General features: G+C 25.3%; 1 protein-coding gene across 9 annotated transcripts in view; it reads left to right on the top strand.

Annotated features, from left to right (window-relative positions):
* Nucleotides 1–5,498, top strand: part of LOC127278033 (uncharacterized) — a 471,303-nt gene extending 465,805 nt beyond the window's left edge. For all 9 annotated transcript variants that reach the window (XM_051299533.1, XM_051299534.1, XM_051299535.1 and 6 more), the window contains one exon: nucleotides 841–5,498. In XM_051299533.1, coding sequence (XP_051155490.1) covers nucleotides 841–2,031 — 1,191 coding nt within the window. In that variant the 3' untranslated portion in view covers nucleotides 2,032–5,498. The remainder of the gene's footprint in view (nucleotides 1–840) is intronic.
* Nucleotides 5,499–18,091: the final 12,593 nt, after the last annotated feature.

Genomic DNA, 18,091 nt, shown 5'->3' with positions numbered 1-18,091 from the left:
TATATTTTTTTTAAGAATACAGTGAGACCCTTTTTTTAAAGACTTTTCTGTAAAAAAAGAGCATGCAAGGATGATAATGAAAGCCGTCTTATAAATAACCAAAAAAAAACATTTGAAAAATTGGACGTTTATTGAGGTTAAGAAATTAAAACACGACTTAACTTTGCAGAAAAATTAAGAAACTGGATAATAATTAGTAAATACTGAAATACTAAAGTGTAGAAATACTTTTATGTGGGAGAAACTACGAGTTATGTGAAACATTAGTTTGTGCTGACAGTGCAATACTGTACATATGATTTCGTAGGTAAAACTGATCTTCTATACCGACTGTTGATATTTACTGATTACCTGATTTCTTCTTCAAAAGTAGAAATTTCCGGTTGGTAATTATCGAGAGTCGGTAAGGAAGACTACATTTACCATAGAACCCACATGTACAGTGTTGCACTGTCAGCACAAAAGTAATATTTCATAAAACCCGTTGTTTCTAAAAATTGCAGATACTTTTATAATTTACTAATATTTACTTATTATTATCCATTTTTTTCAGTTTTCTGTGTGGTTAATTCGTCTTTTTCTGTTTTAACTCCAATAAACGATTCCAATTGTCTAAATGTCGTTTGGATTATTGAACAGGCAGCTTCCACTATCATCCAAACGGCATCCACAATAAATCCTTCTTACTGGAATAAACAATGACTGTAACGAAACGTGACCTAAAAGAAACAGGATCAACGAAGCAGTGAACACAGACGATCTCCCCCTAAATCAAAAAAAAAGAAGGTAAATGACAAAAAATAATAGAATCTAACTCATCTTTCTTGCCGTTGATTTCAGGCCTTCCCAGGAATGGTTCCGTACAAACGTCCGGCGGGCGACAAGTCCGGCGTGCCGGTTTATCAACCAACTGGCGCTACAACCTATCAGCAGTTAATGCAGCTTCAGCAGCCCTTCGTGCCTGTGTCATGTGAGTACACTGGAACGCCACCCCTACCCGCCCAATCCTCAAATCATCAATCGGTTCAAAACACAATACAAAACCAAGGAGCGGCGGTGAACGCCGACACCAATGGTCATGGGCTCTTACTGGATCCCAACAATCCGCCTCCGCCGCCGCCCGCGGCAACAAGTGGCGATAAAAATAATTCAGCCGCTAATCACGACACCGACAACACTCAAACATCACCTCCCGAATTGAATCACGCGAATTCCCCTCAATTAAATCAATTGGCACTTCCAGCACCACCGCCAATGAGTCCAATGACATCAATGTCAGGCTTAACGTCAGTGCCCAATGTTGTCAGTATGAATCATATGGTATCAGTTAATAATATGGCAAATGTCACGTCAATGGCCAATTATACAATGGCCAATATGGCAAATATAAATGTTCTCAATTCATTGGGTATGTCGCCAAGTCTTTCACTTGATCCAGCAGCACTTGCCAAAGAAGTGGCACAAAAAAATTATGCCAAGGCATTAAAACTCTCACAGGCCACACAGTCTTATGCCATTAATCCACTTACCGCGCTCAATTATACTGGCGTTGCATTAAATAAACAAGCGTTAACAGTTGCTAATCATCATGCTGCCGCCGCTGCCGCTGCCGCAATCCCGGGTGCCGCTGCATCTAGACAAGTCGTTTCTGGCCTTGCCGGTATTGGTGGTGCCGGTCTCACATCACCATTACAAGCTGGTATTCTTGCCTATCCACCACGTGCTCCAACAAGCGCCACCTTTAATCCCTATTCCCTTATTAGACAACAAATGCTACCAACATCGCCGTATATGCAAACATCATTGCAAGGTGTACCAACAGCAGCCACTGTTCAATCACCCTATTTGCAAAGTCATTACGCGGCAATGCTACCAGGTGTCGCTGGTAATCCGGGATATGCGACCGCCGTTCAAGCTATGCCTCAATTATCAACAGCTAGTCCAGCAACGATAGCCGCTCAACCACAAGTTGCATTGCCCGCAAATAGTGGAGTCATCATGCAACCCTATAAGAAAATGAAGACAACTTAAATTCTTTTTCAATATATATTTTTAACTCGATGAAAGAAATTGCAAATACCTAATTTAACAGGAGAGGCTTTAAAGTCTAATGAATCAGGGTTTCATGGTTCCTCCCCCTCACACTCCGGCAATTATCGATCTCACTGGCCTAAGACTCATTTTATTTACTCTCAATATGTTAATTAACGACGGACTAGATTTTATGAAAGGATTACTAGGATTAGTTTTTAGTAGAACTAATTTTTTCAAAGAGCGCACCAACTTGACTTTATCGATTTTGATAAAAATTGAAACTGTAATAGATTTTTGTATTTGTGACAAAAGGATGAATATAAAAAGACCCACTATTAAGAAATTTTCGAAAAAAATCGATTTTTGTTCAAAATACGGATCGACGGCTTTTGGCGGTAATAGCACAGTTGGTAAGGTATACTTTACTTGTAAAGCTACCAACTAGGGTTCGAATCTTCTCTCCAGTATTTTTTTTAGCAGTTTTTTAATAAAAAAAATAATTTTTTATACTTTTTTTTAGAACGTTAAACGCAATTTTACATTAATTACTAGAATTTTTAGAATTGAAATTTTAAAAAAATTATTGAAGCGGAGATTCGAACCCTGGACGCTGGGTACTGTAGTTCGAGACTTTATCCACTGCGCTACTATCACTGATAGTAATGCAAATTTTTGACGCCAGGCAGGCAAATTAAAAAAAAAATTGGGTTTTTTTTGGCACTTAATTTAACAATTACCAAGATCTATTATTGTTACAAGTTTCATCAAAATCAACGAGGTCGAGTTGTTGATCTTCTTTAGAAAATGTAAAAAAAAAGCTAGTCCGCTCACTAGAAAATTAAGTTTGAATTTAAGGATCATGTATTGAAAAGTAATTTCAGAATTTAACTTCTGAAATTAATTTTAGTAAAATTTTGAATTTTTTTAGCGAATTGATTAATTTTAGCGATATAATACCTTTTTCCTATTTTTTTTTAGTTCAATTTATATATTCAATGAAACTAATTAATTTTAGTTAATTAAAATAATTAGTCAATGAACTAATTAACTTGTCATTTTTAACCTTTGTGTGTGTGTGTGTTTGCCTTTTTTAATATTAAATAAGAAAAACATTAATTTGAAAAAAATTAATGCTATTCTTAGATTTTTAAAACCGTTTCTGTTTTTAATTATTATTTATAATTGAATATTTTACAGTGATTGTAAATATTCTTGATTTCATTTTTTTAATCTTTGTATATAGTTTCATTATTTTAAAAAATAGGAAAAAGTGTTAATTCGCTTTAGAATCTTGAAAACAAAAAAAATATATTCAATTTTCAGTTTCTTAATGCCAAAAAAAGTTTTTATTTTCTAATTTCGAAATTCCTCTAAAAAATTATTTCAGTAATTAGTAATTAGTTTCTAATTCAGATTTTTGAGAATGAATTTTCAATTTAAAATACTGAAGAATATCTAAATTTTCCAAATTGAATTTCCAATTTCAAATTGAGTACTTTATTTCCATTTGTTATCAAAACTCATTTCTAATTTGAATAACAAAATTCTAGTTTCACTTTCGAGTACAAAGGATTTTAGCGAATCAAAACTTTAAAGCTTATTTGAAATTTTAATTTTACTGATCCTATTTTCAAAACTAATATCGCACAAAGACTTGTTTGAGAGTGAAGTTAAAAAAAAAAGTCCGATTGTTGTATTTTTTTTCCTCTCAACTTTGTTATTAAATTTTTAAAAAAATAATAATAATAAAGAATAAACGCATTGGGCAGGAACCACATATTGTTGCGGACTAGTCTAAAATATAAAGAGACGAGCGACGTTTGAAAATATATAAACAAAGTTCCAAGAATAGCTTCGTTTTCTAGTCAAGAGACATTGTCGGTAAACAGTGCCTTATCGACCCAATACCGCGCATCCGTTTTTTTTTCCCGATTTTTATTTGACGGCTGAAAAAATTGCCAAGTGACGTTTTTCAAATTTTCCAATTTCAATTCATGTTTTTGCGGGCGTTTTTTTTTTTTTTGTTAATCGAATTGCGTTGAGGTTTTAATGGTTCAAGACTGTGACATATTCATTGGAAGTGCTCCTTCTTTTTTATTTTACTCCCACTCTCTCTCTCTCTCTTTTTAAAGAGTTATCACAAGAAAATTCGTCCAATTCATCTTTTGTCATTTTTGCTAATTATTAATTTCAATATTTATTAGTATTTTTTTTCAATTTTGAATGGAATTTGAAAATTTTTATAATTTTCAAAAATCACCAAAGATGTTTAGGTTAATGAATTTATCGAAATTCTAAAAAGTTTTTTCGATTAACTCTTAATTCGCGATTGTGACATGAAATTTTTGTTTAAAATTTCCTTGCCTGGAAGTGAAAATAAAATTTTCACTACCAATATAAAGATAAAAATATATATAATAATATGTTTATATTTAGTTTTTTAGAAGATTAATTATTGTTCTAATAATAATTATTATTATAATTATTGTATTATAATTAAAAAAATATATATATATATTTTAATTTTATTTCATTAATAATCATTAATTAATGATAATAATTATTATTTTTTAAATATTTCTATAAATATTAATATTTTTATTAATAACATTATTGAATATTCTAGTTATATGAAAATTCGTGCAAATTAGTTAAAAAAAAAACAAATTGAATACACGCGCGTTGCCCTTTACGTCTTCGATTCAATTCGGGAAAGTTCGATAGCACGGTGAACTACGTGAAACGTCAAGTTCGAAACCGGTGCATTTATATATATAAAAATAAATGATTCGATAATTATATGCATTTAAATTTGCAAATAAGGCAGAGAAAATGACGTGAATACACGAGTTCACTTGCAATATTCTCTAATTTACATATTTACATAAAACACACCATACAAATTTTAATCCTTTGAGAAAAAAAAACCGTATTTTTCACCTAGAAAAAAAAAAAGAAGAAAACTCAGAAAAGTATGAAAGGGTGAAAAAAGAACACGGAAAAGGAGAATTTTTGAAAACACAAAAAAAAAAAAAAAAAAGTGAATAGAGAATCAATGTTGTCGTTGTTCGTTAAATTTATTATTATTACCTTATTAATATTATTGCATATATGCAAAAAAAAGAAACACACAAACACTTGCCAGTGATTTGAACAGTCTAGATTTTTGGCGTATATATATAATATATATATGTAATATGTACATATTTTTTCCTTTTAACAAAGATGTCGAGATAATATAAAGTTCGTACTATATATAGACACTAAAGAAACAAACACATTTACACGAATATAAAACAAAAAAGAAAAAAAAAAAAAAAAAAAACTATATAGACATTTATACGTTTATCCTCCCGTAATATGATAATCAACTGAAGCGTCGAGACAAAAGTGAGAGAGGAAACGTGTCAACGTAGATTTTATGTAGGGTTTCACATTGTATCATGATGTATAGGTTAGAGAGCTGTACGACGGTCATATTTTTTAAAGTGCTTCAGAAAATAACGTCACACGTTGCACAATTCTTTTTTTTATATAATCGATTTTTGCAAAAAAAATAATTAGTTTTACCTTCCTTGATTCGTGCGCGGCAAGTAAAAAGTGGAGGGGGAAGGACGCTTCCCCACTTTTCTGCCTAGACTAATAGCGAGAAAGGGGCGGAGCTTCGCTCTTCCCCCCTCCACTTTTTACTTGCCGCGCACGAATCAGCTCTTTTTTTCTCCAATATTTCAAACTTAAAATATCGAAAATATTTTTCTCAATATATTAAAGATAACCTGTGCATTGTTCTCTGAAGTTTTTTTTTCTTTTTTTTTCAGAATTCCATTTTAGATGAAAAAAATGAATAAGGTTAAGTAATATCGCACAAAAAAAACTTTAATAATGGAATTGCGAACGTTATATAGACGTCAGTCTTCCAATGAAGAAAAAAAAAAAAGAAACCCCAATTATTTTTTCATTATTAAAATATAAATTCACAAGGGGTTTTTTAAAAATATTGATATATCCTTTTTTTCATCTAGCTTGGAAAATTCTAAGAACCGTCATTGTGATAGTATACGTAGTATGTAATACAGCATAAAGTCCTAAAAGCATATACATATATATATAAAGAAAAATAAAAAATATATATATATGCACGCGAACATTATAAATATATTATATTAAAAAACAAAAACATGAGAGAAGGAGAAAAAAAAACAAAGTTTTCACGAAGAAATTTTTTTTTGAGAGAACTCATGGCCTCTTGCTGCAAAAATTGTTATATGAGCCTTTTTTTTGTTCATCACTGAGAAAATATTCGATATTAAATTTTTTTTTGCAAAAACAGTGTACAGGAATTTTTTGTTCCATGGTAAATTATATGTTGGATTGAAATAATTAAAAATGTATAGAGCAATATAAATTATTTTCTCAGTGATAATATTTATTTTGCATTTTTGATATAATGCAAAAAATGAAAAATAATGGGCTAAATTGTGTGATCAAGAAAAATTCGTCGATGATGAAAAAAAAAAAAGTAACAATTTATTAAGGCAGCAAATTTTTAAGGGTTCCTTCATTATAAAACAATTAGGACAAAACACGAGAGGGTGGCTAGCTTCGATAATATCCCATGACTGTAAATTTTTTTTTTCTTCACTTAATTTTTAAATTGTAGAAAAATTAAAATAATTATAAATTTTATAAAAAAAAAATATATTTTAAATATACATAGAAAATTATTAGTTTTAGCAAAAATTTACCATTTTTCATTTAAAAAATGCAATAATATTCTAAATTAAATGAGAACAAAAAATGTTTAATCTAATAAGGAATGTTTAATCTATTTTGAAATTGAAAATAATTATATTAAAAAAAATTTTTTAAATTAAATTTCAATTGAATTTAGTTGTAGGTTTATTGTATAGTCAATTTTGCTTTTAATTAGTATCATCTGCGATTTAATTGATCTTATATTTTACATTTAATTAAACTGAATTGTCAATTAACCCCTTCGTGAATTCAATTGGCTTTCCGATAAATTGAATTCATCTTTAATTTACTCTATTTTTTTTTCTTCATTTGTATCTTTAACTGATTTTAAATTATTATTAACTAATTTAAATTTTTATTAATTTTATACTATCAAAATAATTTCAAATTCGGATAATTTTTTTTTTAATTTCACATTTAATTAATTTTAATTTATAAAACAAAGAAATTTTATTTACTTGAAAAATTTTCTAAAAATATTTATTAAATAAAATTTGTCATTTACGAGTGTCTAAAAAAAAAAAAAAAAATTCCAAGTCATGGGATACGAAGCTAAGACATAGCGGAAGTGCCTTCCCTTGCACTGACACTCTACTGCACACATTCGTGTTATACACGGACATGATATCCACTTAAGGAAAGAAAATTATATATAAATGAAGCATATATTATAATAACATTTATATAAACATACATAGTAATATACAATATACATATATCTCTAATTTATATACACAATATAAATACATTACACCTACAATATTATACAATGCAATATAAATCGTGAGGTTGCATAAAAAGTGCAACGAAAAATTTAATTTTATCAAAAAAAAAAAACTTATTTTAAAAAAAACATACCTATATATATATATATATATATATATTTATAAATGAATATTGGCTCATTAATGGAATAGAAAACAAAAAAAATTATTGACTCATTTCTGATGAAATTGAACCTCATTGATCTCTACTCGATTTACGATTTTACACTTTCATTTAAATTTTTATTTATCACTATTTTGAAATCAATCGAGTTTTGGTTCTCGTTCAAAAATTAATTTTTTTTTCTTTGCAATATTATAGAAATGCCCATGAACACTTGCGAAATTTTTTTTTTCGGTTTTCAAAGGGTAAATATTAAATTAATGGCAAGAGAAAAAATTTTTATTAGAATTTAATAGAAATTGAAGATGTTTTGAGAAAGTTGCGCGCACACAGCATGTGAGAGGAGTGGGGATAGCAATAGCTGCGCGCGCCGCCTACGAGAAGTGGGGATAGCGCTCGCGTCAATTGTATCCGCTCTCTATGCTGCGCACGCATTAAATTCTCTTAGAATTCAATTGATAACGTACTCTAACACGACTCTATTTTGAGCTCTAAGGGAAAATTGTTAAATATTATTCGTTATCAATTAATTTCACGATAATTGTTGAATTTATAAATTATTAATTCATTAATAATAATAATAATAATAATTGAATATAAAAATGTTTGATTAAATTCAATTAAAAAATTATTACTTAATAATTGCTTGAATAAGGAAATTATTAATTAATTAATAATTTTTTAATAAAAAAAAAAAATTCATATTTGTTGGAAAAAAAATTTTTATCTAGTTTTATTTAATTTAGATTTAGGAACTTAGAAATAAAAAAAAAATATTTTAATTCACTTTTTCGAGAGTAAAGAAAAAATTTTATTGAATTAAAAAGAAAAATTGATGGCAATTTTTTTTTTGTCAAGTGTATGTGCGCATATTGTGTTACAAAACTAAATCCCAACATGGATGAATCAGAACACGTTTTGGTCTTAAGTGAGAGATACGAATAGCTTCAGGGACCTTCACATATAATGCACGTGGGGTTTCATTGAATGACTCAAAGTCTCGTCTGACCAAACATGTCTTGTTCCCCTTGTCGGATTGAAGTAGAAATACATACTTTTCTCCTCTGTTGAGTTTGGATTTTAGTGGAGTAACTTGATTCATAAAAAAAAATATATATATATATAGGTATAATAAAAGGCCTCTGCGAATCATATTTCGAAGGAAAGTAAAGTACAGTCAAAAGACTTGAACGTTCACACAGGCCTCGCTAATATTAAAAAAATATATATATAATATTACACGTATTTCGACAGGATGTTTACTTTCCATATTTTTTAACAATAAATTTTTTTTTTAAATTTTAATATAAAAATTTAATTTTTCTTACAATTAGTAAAATTTGTTTTAACGTTTGATTAAGTAAAATTTGTTATAGTTAATTTTTTTAAAATAAGTAAATGTTGGTTAATTCGTGTTAAATTACGTAAGATTTTTGTTAATATTAATTTCGTTTGATTAAAAAAAAAAAAAAAAAAAATGATGTTATTAATAATTTGTTTGAAAAAAATTGTGTTAGTTGATTTTCGATTTGTATTTATTTATCGCATAATATTAAAATGTTTTATAATAAAAATTGTGCAAAATTAAAAAAAAAAAAATTATATATATCGTGTGGAATTATTAAATTTTAACTGTTTTTTGTTTTAATAATTTTAAATCAAGTTTTTAAGTTTTTTTTTTTTATATTTATATATAATTTTGAAATTGAAGTTTTAAAACAAATTTCTAAGAAAAAAAAAATTCAAGGCGCAATTATAATTAGAAATAATAATTTTAAAAAAATAGTTAAATTTTGTTTAAAATAAAAAAAATGAGAAAGTGAACAAAATTATAAAGAAATATGAAAGTAATGCAATAAAAAAATTTTTAAATAAAAATAATAAAATAAGAAAAAAAAAATTGAAAAGAAAACGTATAAGTAAGGGAAAAATAACAATTTGAAAGGTAATTATTTGAAAAAAGTTGCTCCAAATTGGAATACCAAAAATTGTAGTTGCAAATTTAGAAAATAAATTTCATGTTAATTCAAAATTAACATTAGATGCAATTTTAAAAAAAAATTTCTATAAGACTTTTTACTTCTAGTGAAGAAAATTATAGAAAAAAAAAATGAGAAATCTCTACAAAATTTATCGATAAAATAATTTACATTTAAAAATTGTAAAAAAATTCGTTGCGTTATCTAAAAATTTGGACACAAATTGCAATTTCTTATTAGTGATAAAAAATGAAAAATTAATGCAATATTATTAAACATCAGTGTAATAATTATAAATTAATAATGAATAAAATAAAAAATTTTAACTTTAACGATAACTTCTAATTTTTAGACAAGAAAATATTGTTGCAATCTTTTAAATTGTTTTTTTTTTTAAATTTTACTATTTGAAATCTAGAAAATTGGTTTTTTCAATCAATTAAAAAAAAAAGTGTGCAAATAAAAGGAGAGAATAAAAAAAATTTCTTTAGCTATGTACTTTGTTTATACAATAACCCAAAAAATTGCTCAATTAATTTTTTATTGATAAATAAAAAAAAAAACAATAGATCAGAATAAATATTTGTAGTATTTTTTTACCAAAAAAAAAAACAGAACTAAACAAATTTTTTCTACTTCTCTCTTTCGCGAATATTTAAATTTTTTTTAAAAAAATCAAGTTAGATAAAAAAAATTATGTGATTTCAAATATAATTACTATGTGAAAAAAAAGGAAATTAAATCCCTTAAAAGAAAATTAATTTTTGGAAAGTAAACACGTCCTGTGGAAATAAAACATACGTGAATGTCCGATAATATTATATTATTGTCTAAATTACTATATATATATAAAAATATCTAAAATCTATTTCGTGTACGTAATAAAATATATAGTAATGATAATTAAAGAAAAAAAAAAAAAAAAATCGCGCGCGCAAAAACACGCACGTCCAACACAAACTAAACACCAACACGTACACGGACTTATGCATATATGTATAATATCTCTAAATATACTATATATATATATTTAAATCTCGAATAATGCTATATTCGTGCGTCCCCGGGAATGCAAATGCAAAAATTCGTGCATTCGTTCGTGGCCGATAAAAAAAAACCCTCTATAATTATTATTATATTCACCTTATATATATATATATTATTAAATTAGGTGCGCACATAGCCCAATAAATTGGCTTTTATATAGTATATATATATGAAAAAAAAAATCGCTGTACAATATTAAAGAAAAAATTTTTTGGTCTCTGTATTTTGGACCATTTTTCTCTTGTAAATATATTATATTATATTATATAATATTATATTATATTATATATATATTATATATTCTACGAGAGACAAAAAAGAGTCTCTTTCTCTTTAGAGGTCGAATGCGATTTTGCGCATGCACGCTCGCGGGGTTTTTTTTTGTCAGGAGTCAGTCAGTATTTGTAATAATAATGCTTGAAAAATGCATGAATATTTGTTTTATTAATGCTTCTTCTTATTTCATCTCTCTCTCTTTCTATTTATATTCTATCGACCAGAAAAAAAACATCCTTCCAAAATTTCTATTTGAATGGTGACAGTGAAATAAAAAAAAAATTACGGAACTTAATTAATTACCGTAATTATCATAAAAAAAGAAACTCCAAAGAATATTTTCTAGTCGCCTATTTAAGAATATTTCCAATGAATTTTATTCTTAAAATTATAGAATATTTTTAAAATATTATCAAAAATTTGAATGTTTCATTAAAACTAAAATACTCTTAAAATTAGAATATTCCTGAAATAATCTTTAAATTTGAATATTTTTTAAACTAAATTACTCTTTAAATTAGAATATTCTTAAAACTAGAAGATAAGTATATTCTTGAAATATTGTAAAAAAAATTCTTAATACTTTAATACTCTTAGTATTAGAATATTTTAAAAATATTATTACAACTAGAATATTCTTAAAACTGGAATACTCTTTAAATTAGAATATTCTTAGAACTAGAAGATTCTTAAACTAAGTATATTTTTGAAATATTGTAAAAATATTTTTAAAACTTTAATACTCTTACTATTAGAATATTTTAAAAATATTATTACAACTAGAATATTCTTAAAACTGGAATACTCTTAAAAGTAGAATATTTCTGAAATATTCTTTAAATTAGAATATTTTAAAAACTGGAATACTCTTTAAATTAGAATATTCTTGAAATATTCTAATTTGAAATATTCTGAAAAAAAATATTCTTAAAACTAGAATATTTCAAAAATATTATTACAGCTATAATATTCTTAAAAGTATAACTATAATAGTATAACTATAAGTATAACAATAATAATTTTCAAAATATTCTTAAAACTAGAATACTTTTAAAATTAGAATATTTCAGAAATATTCTTTAAATTAGAATATTCTTATAACTAGAAGATTCTTGAAATATTGTAATAATTCTTAAAATATTCTTAAAACTAGAATAGTTTAAAAATTTTATTACAACTAGAATATTCTTAAAATTAGAATATTCGTGAAATATTCTTTAATTTAGAATATTTTAATAATATTATTATATTATATTATATTATATTATATTATAACTATAATATTCTTAAAATTAAAATATTCTTATTAATATTCTCAAAAGTAGAATATTTTTGAAATATTCTTAAAATAAGCCTTTATTATTCTAAATTTTAGAATAAAATACATATAAAATATTCTAAAATAAACCGCAAGAAGAAATTTATAAGAGAATTACGTTTTTTCGATGTAATCGCATACAAAAAAAATTGATTAACTTTTGTTTGTTTTTTTTTTTAACATTTTTGGAATTGATAATTTTTCACTGTCGCCTTTCATCTGCTAATCCCAGTATAATATAATTATTATATATATCTATATACTTCGTGTATACTCATATTTATATTATGGCGACCATTTTTTGCTCACAGCCTTCTAGCCTCGCTTCCTGCTTCCCAAAAAAAAAAAAAAAAATGAAAAAAAGAATACTTTCATTAAAAATCCTAGGAAATTATTATTATTATTATTTTGACCTCGTGCTTGCGTTTTATTTTAGTTTCTAATTGTTTTTGCCTCATTGTTTATTTGCTGAGAGCACACTATTATTAAAATTAAATTATTTTCTTTTTTTTTAATTATAAATTCTTTCACTCAAGTTATATATACGCTTAATTTTATTTCATTTTGCGTTATCTCATTTTTAATATTATTTTATAAATTTATTTTTATCATATTATTAAATTCGTGTCTTCGCCGAAAAATACTCACTCTTTTTTGTTTCTCTCGACATGTTTTCTATCCAAAGCTATATATATATATTTATAGTCTTTTCAGAATTTAAGAAAAAATTCCTTATTTATATTTTACTCTTATATGTCATATTTTTTAGCAATTTAAATAAAATATTTAATGAATTATTTACTTTTAACAAATAGGTTACCATCTTCTAAATTCGATTTTTTAAAAGAAATGTTTATAAATTATTTTCTGAGCTAAAAAAAAAACTGTGGAAATAAAACAGGGGACAGAGCGCAAACGATTGGTCTGCGCGCAGAGAGTGGGGATAGTGCGCTGACACTGACTGCGCGCGCCGCACACGACAAAGTAGGGATAGCATTGAACGACTAGAAAATATAAATAAGGAATTTTTCGCTTGTAGTTTGCTTTATTACTTTTATATGAATTATTGAAGAAAGGTTGCTGTTTTTGAAAATGTACGTTGAAAAATTTGCTTCTTTTATTATACATATATATATATATATGAACTATTGAGTTGATTTTTATATTGGACGATTTTTGGGTGAGAATTTTTTGGTAGAAAAGCACGTTGAAAAGCCAAGCACAGGGTCTTATAATAAATATATATATCGTAGATGTTAGCTGCTTTCAGTATGACGAAAAACCACTACAACTGTAATACAGACGTACGTATATATATATATATCGATAACCTTTCCATCCTTTCCTTGAGACGATGTTAAAGCTATATATATATATATATATTTCCTGCTCTTCTTAATCCCCCCGAAAGCTTTCCTGTGCTTGAGTCGCGCATCACGTACGATATCTGAAAAGAGTTTCAGGTTCGATCGCGTCAATTTCTTTTTTTTTTTTCCTATAGTTCCATCAATCGCCACATCGGTTTATAGTGTTTTTGAAAGAGTAAAATTGCACTGCAGAGAATGAAGAGACAGATATCTCATATATCCAATGCTATTTAATCGTCCATTTTGTGATGGAAAAGCTGGAAAAGTTATCGTCGATAAAGTAAAATGCCATTGGAATTTAGTAAATTTGTTTCTATTTAAAAAAAATAGTCTATTTTTAATAATTAAAATAATAAATTTATATTATTACAGACTAGTGTTTGATGTATAAGTTGAGAACCCTCTTTGCGAGGAGTGGGGATAGCTCGCAGTGATTGGCGTTCGCACAACACGTGACTTACCCCCACTCCGCGCACTAAGTGTTCTCAACTTAATCTTCAAAGCCAAAACGCTAATCTTACTGCAATAATAATTTAATCACAAATATTATTTCTATTTTTCATAATTTTTAATTTATTGGCATTCGAGAAGATTTTGTTTTCAATCTATTTAATAATTTTTTCAAAAATTTTCATTATATGAAGAAGAAGATGAAGAAGAAGTATATTATTAATTTTTCTTTTCCATGTGAAAATTTTGTAGAATAATGTGAAAATCAGTTGAGTAAGTTGAAATTTTCTGATATATTTTTTTCGGTCTTCCAATTTTCTCATTTTTATTTTTCTTTCAAAAGAAAAAAAAAAAAAAAAAAAACCCTAATAACTTCCTTTTTTTGCAAACCTGCAGTTCTTGACTAAGGTTTGAATGCACGTCTTATTAATAAACCGAATTATCCCCCCCTCCTTTTACTCCTGCTGCCCCTTTCCTCTCAGCTTGCAATCCTCGGCTGAATCCTTCACTATATCTTTAGTCAGCAGACTTTTTCCTCTAGACAGAAAATATATATACATACAGGGAAATTTATATTTGTTTTTTTTTTCTAGAAATAATGAAAAATATTTTTAATTTAATATAATTTTATTTACATATTTTTATAATAATATTATATATTTTTTAAATAGAAAATTAATGTTAATAATAAATAATAATTGATAAGATTTTATTTTTGATAATTAATTTTATTTTAATAATAAAAATAATTAAGATATTGTTATTAAATATTTTTCAATAAATTAATTTTAATAATAAATAAATTAATAATTGATAAGAAAAAAAAATGTACAAAATGTTTAAAAATAGAATATAAATATTTTATACTAGCAATTGAAAATAATTTCTGTCTAAAGTTAAAAAGTAAGAATTGCTTGTAATTCGTAGCTTTTATTATTAATTGATATTATTTATTAATTGTTTAATTTAGTGTAGATAAATTTTTTTTTTTTTTAATTTCTAAGAAGTATTTTGTATATTTAATATAATATCAAAATGTTTAATAAATTTTCTCTTTCTAAATCTTTATTAAACAAAGTTTGTGAAAGATAATTTAAAAATAAAATTGTTTATTTATTTTTTCATAGATTCTCTCCACTGCCAGAAAAGTATTAAGTATATGTTATAAAAATTTTTTTTTTTAATAATTTTTTAACTTCTTTTTAGTAATTATTATTAAGTTAAGTTAGATATTTATATTAGATTTGTAAGATATTTTTTAATACCAAAAAAAAAAAAAATATTTATTAACAAACAGATTCTACATTAGCAATATATTAAAATTAATTAATTAAAATTTGTCCCATAATATTACATAAAGTACAAAAAAAAAGAAACAAAACATTGCAATTATTTTTTTGCAAATGTAGAATCTGAGTTAATACGATTTAATCAGCATTAAAAATTAACGCACAAAAAAAAATTCACACACAAAATAACATTCATAATAATTATAAGTTTTTACACTAATAATAATTAACCATAATGAAAAACACATTTTTGCACACAATTATCTTTGTGCACAAAAAACTAACACAAAAGCTAAACATCATAAAATCAATTATTTATTTAAATTAGTAGACTTTCTTTAAATTTAAATTAGTAAAATTTTTAACTAATTTTAAATTAGTGACTGACTTTTTTCTATAAATTAGTTAAATTTTACTCATTAATTAGTATCAAAAAAAAAATTTTTTTTTACTAATTGATAAAATTTAACAAATTGGAAAAAAAGTCAGTCATTAATAAATTAATTAAAATTTTTGCCTATTTAAATTTAGAGCTGAAAAATGGGATTTTAATATTATTAACAAAATAAACAAACTATTTCTACTAGTTGCATGTTAATAATGGTTTTTTATGCCAAGCAACAAATTTAATTTTAATTATGTTTAATTATAATTTTATTTTTTTAAAAACAGGTTAACAGTGTTTGCATCAATCTAAATGTTTTTTTTTAGAATGCATGTAATTTGTTTATTCAAAGTATCCAAATTTTTTTTTTTGAAATTTTCGTTTAAAATCATTTTATATCTCAATAGAAAAATAAATTATTATTCTATTTATCAATAAAAAAATTAAATTACATAATTAAACAAATAAAGTTATATTAAATTTTTAAACATAAATTGAGAAAAATAAAAGTAAATAATTGCAACAATTGGAAATGAAGTAAAAATTTTAATAATTAATTAATTAATATTTGCAAATTTTTTTATTCATCAAATTCTAATTAATTAAATGAAAAATCATTTTAAACGAAAATTCAAAATCAGGAACTTTGTCTATTTTTGTCTGAATGTAATAATGGGAAATTTGACAAATTAAAGTTGCTTTACAATATTTTCATTATTTGATATTACATTTATAGAATAAGAAACTAATTTAAAAAAAAAATTGTAAAGTAATTTTATTTAATTTTAATATAATTTTCAGTTTTACTTCCAAAACTCACGATTTCAATCGTCAAAAACATTAAAAAATAATTTTATTTTTTATACTTTTACTTTCATAACATAATTTTATCGACATTTTAAAATTTTAGACAATATTTTCTTGATAATATAATCATCTAGATAAGATAATCTAGATAATATTATCTCAGTAAGAGAACAATCTAGTTAAGATCATCTAGATAATATCTCAACAAGATAATCTAGATAATATTATCTCAGTAAGAAAACAATCTAGATAAGATCATCTAGATAATATCTCAACAAGATAATCTAGATAATATTATCTCAGTAAGAGAACAATCTAGATAAGATCATCTAGATAATATCTCAACAAGATAATCTAGATAATATTATCTCAGTAAGAGAACAATCTAGATAAGATCATCTAGATAATATCTCAATCAGATAATCTAGATAATATTATCTCAGTATGAGAACAATCTAGATAAGATCATCTAGATAATATCTCAACAAGATAATCTAGATAATATTATCTCAGTAAGAGAACAATCTAGATAAGATCATCTAGATAATATATCTCAACAAGATAATCTAGATATTATCTTGGAAAGAGATTATCTAGATAAGATCATCTAGATACTATTATCCAGATATCTTCATAAGATAATCTAAATAAAATAATTTAGATAATATTATCTCGATATTTTAATCTGAATAATATTATCTATAGACAGAATTATGTTAAATAATATTATCTAGATAATTTTTAAACGAAATCATAAAAATCCTTTATTGAAAAAAGAAATTTTCTCCTTCTTCATCGTAACATTTTCTAATCCATGTGAAAAATATCTATTTATATATTTGAAACTAAAGAAAAAGTAAAATTAAAAATGAAAATTAAGCCCTTGATGAAAGTCAACAATTCAATATGAAAGTTATAAAGTTAAAAGTTTAAATTGAAAGTTGAAATTAAGATGGAAGTGAGCGTTAAATTGGGGGATGCCTTTGAGTTTATTTTGAAATTGGTCTCTGGGAATAATAATTGTGAGTTTTGAAGGGAAGTAAAACTTTCCAGCACGATTGCACGTAACTCATGTTCTTTCATTATTTCTCTTTGAAATTTCTGTTTCATGCTTGACCTCGCCTGGACGCCGCACGACTTTGAACCAAATGAATGAACATTATTTTCCCGAAAACACATCACCAACGCTTTAATGCTCCAAATTCCAAAATGAATCCCTCTTATCACGCACGAAACCTTCAATCCTGAAAACTGATCCTGAATTGGTAATGATCTCAAAAAAATAATAATAACCTATCTTTAATATATATAATTGATGATTCTCTTAAAAAATTTCACTATCCTGTGGCGATTGTTTACCTTATCCAATATCAAAAAAAAAAAAAAAAAATATTCATTATATCGAAAAAAATGATTAATTAATTTTGTAACTTTTTTTTTCTTTCACCGCGACTTCAATTTTTGCAATTTACCTTTTCCAAAAAAAAAAAAACAAT

Source organism: Leptopilina boulardi, unplaced genomic scaffold (genome assembly GCF_019393585.1).
Source record: "Leptopilina boulardi isolate dan_hultmark-lab unplaced genomic scaffold, ZJU_Lbou_2.1 LbouV2_194, whole genome shotgun sequence".
In the NCBI taxonomy this organism is placed as follows: Eukaryota; Metazoa; Arthropoda; class Insecta; order Hymenoptera; family Figitidae; genus Leptopilina; species Leptopilina boulardi.
The sequence above is the reverse complement of the archived record's forward strand: the minus strand, read 5'-3'. Positions and strand labels throughout refer to the sequence as shown.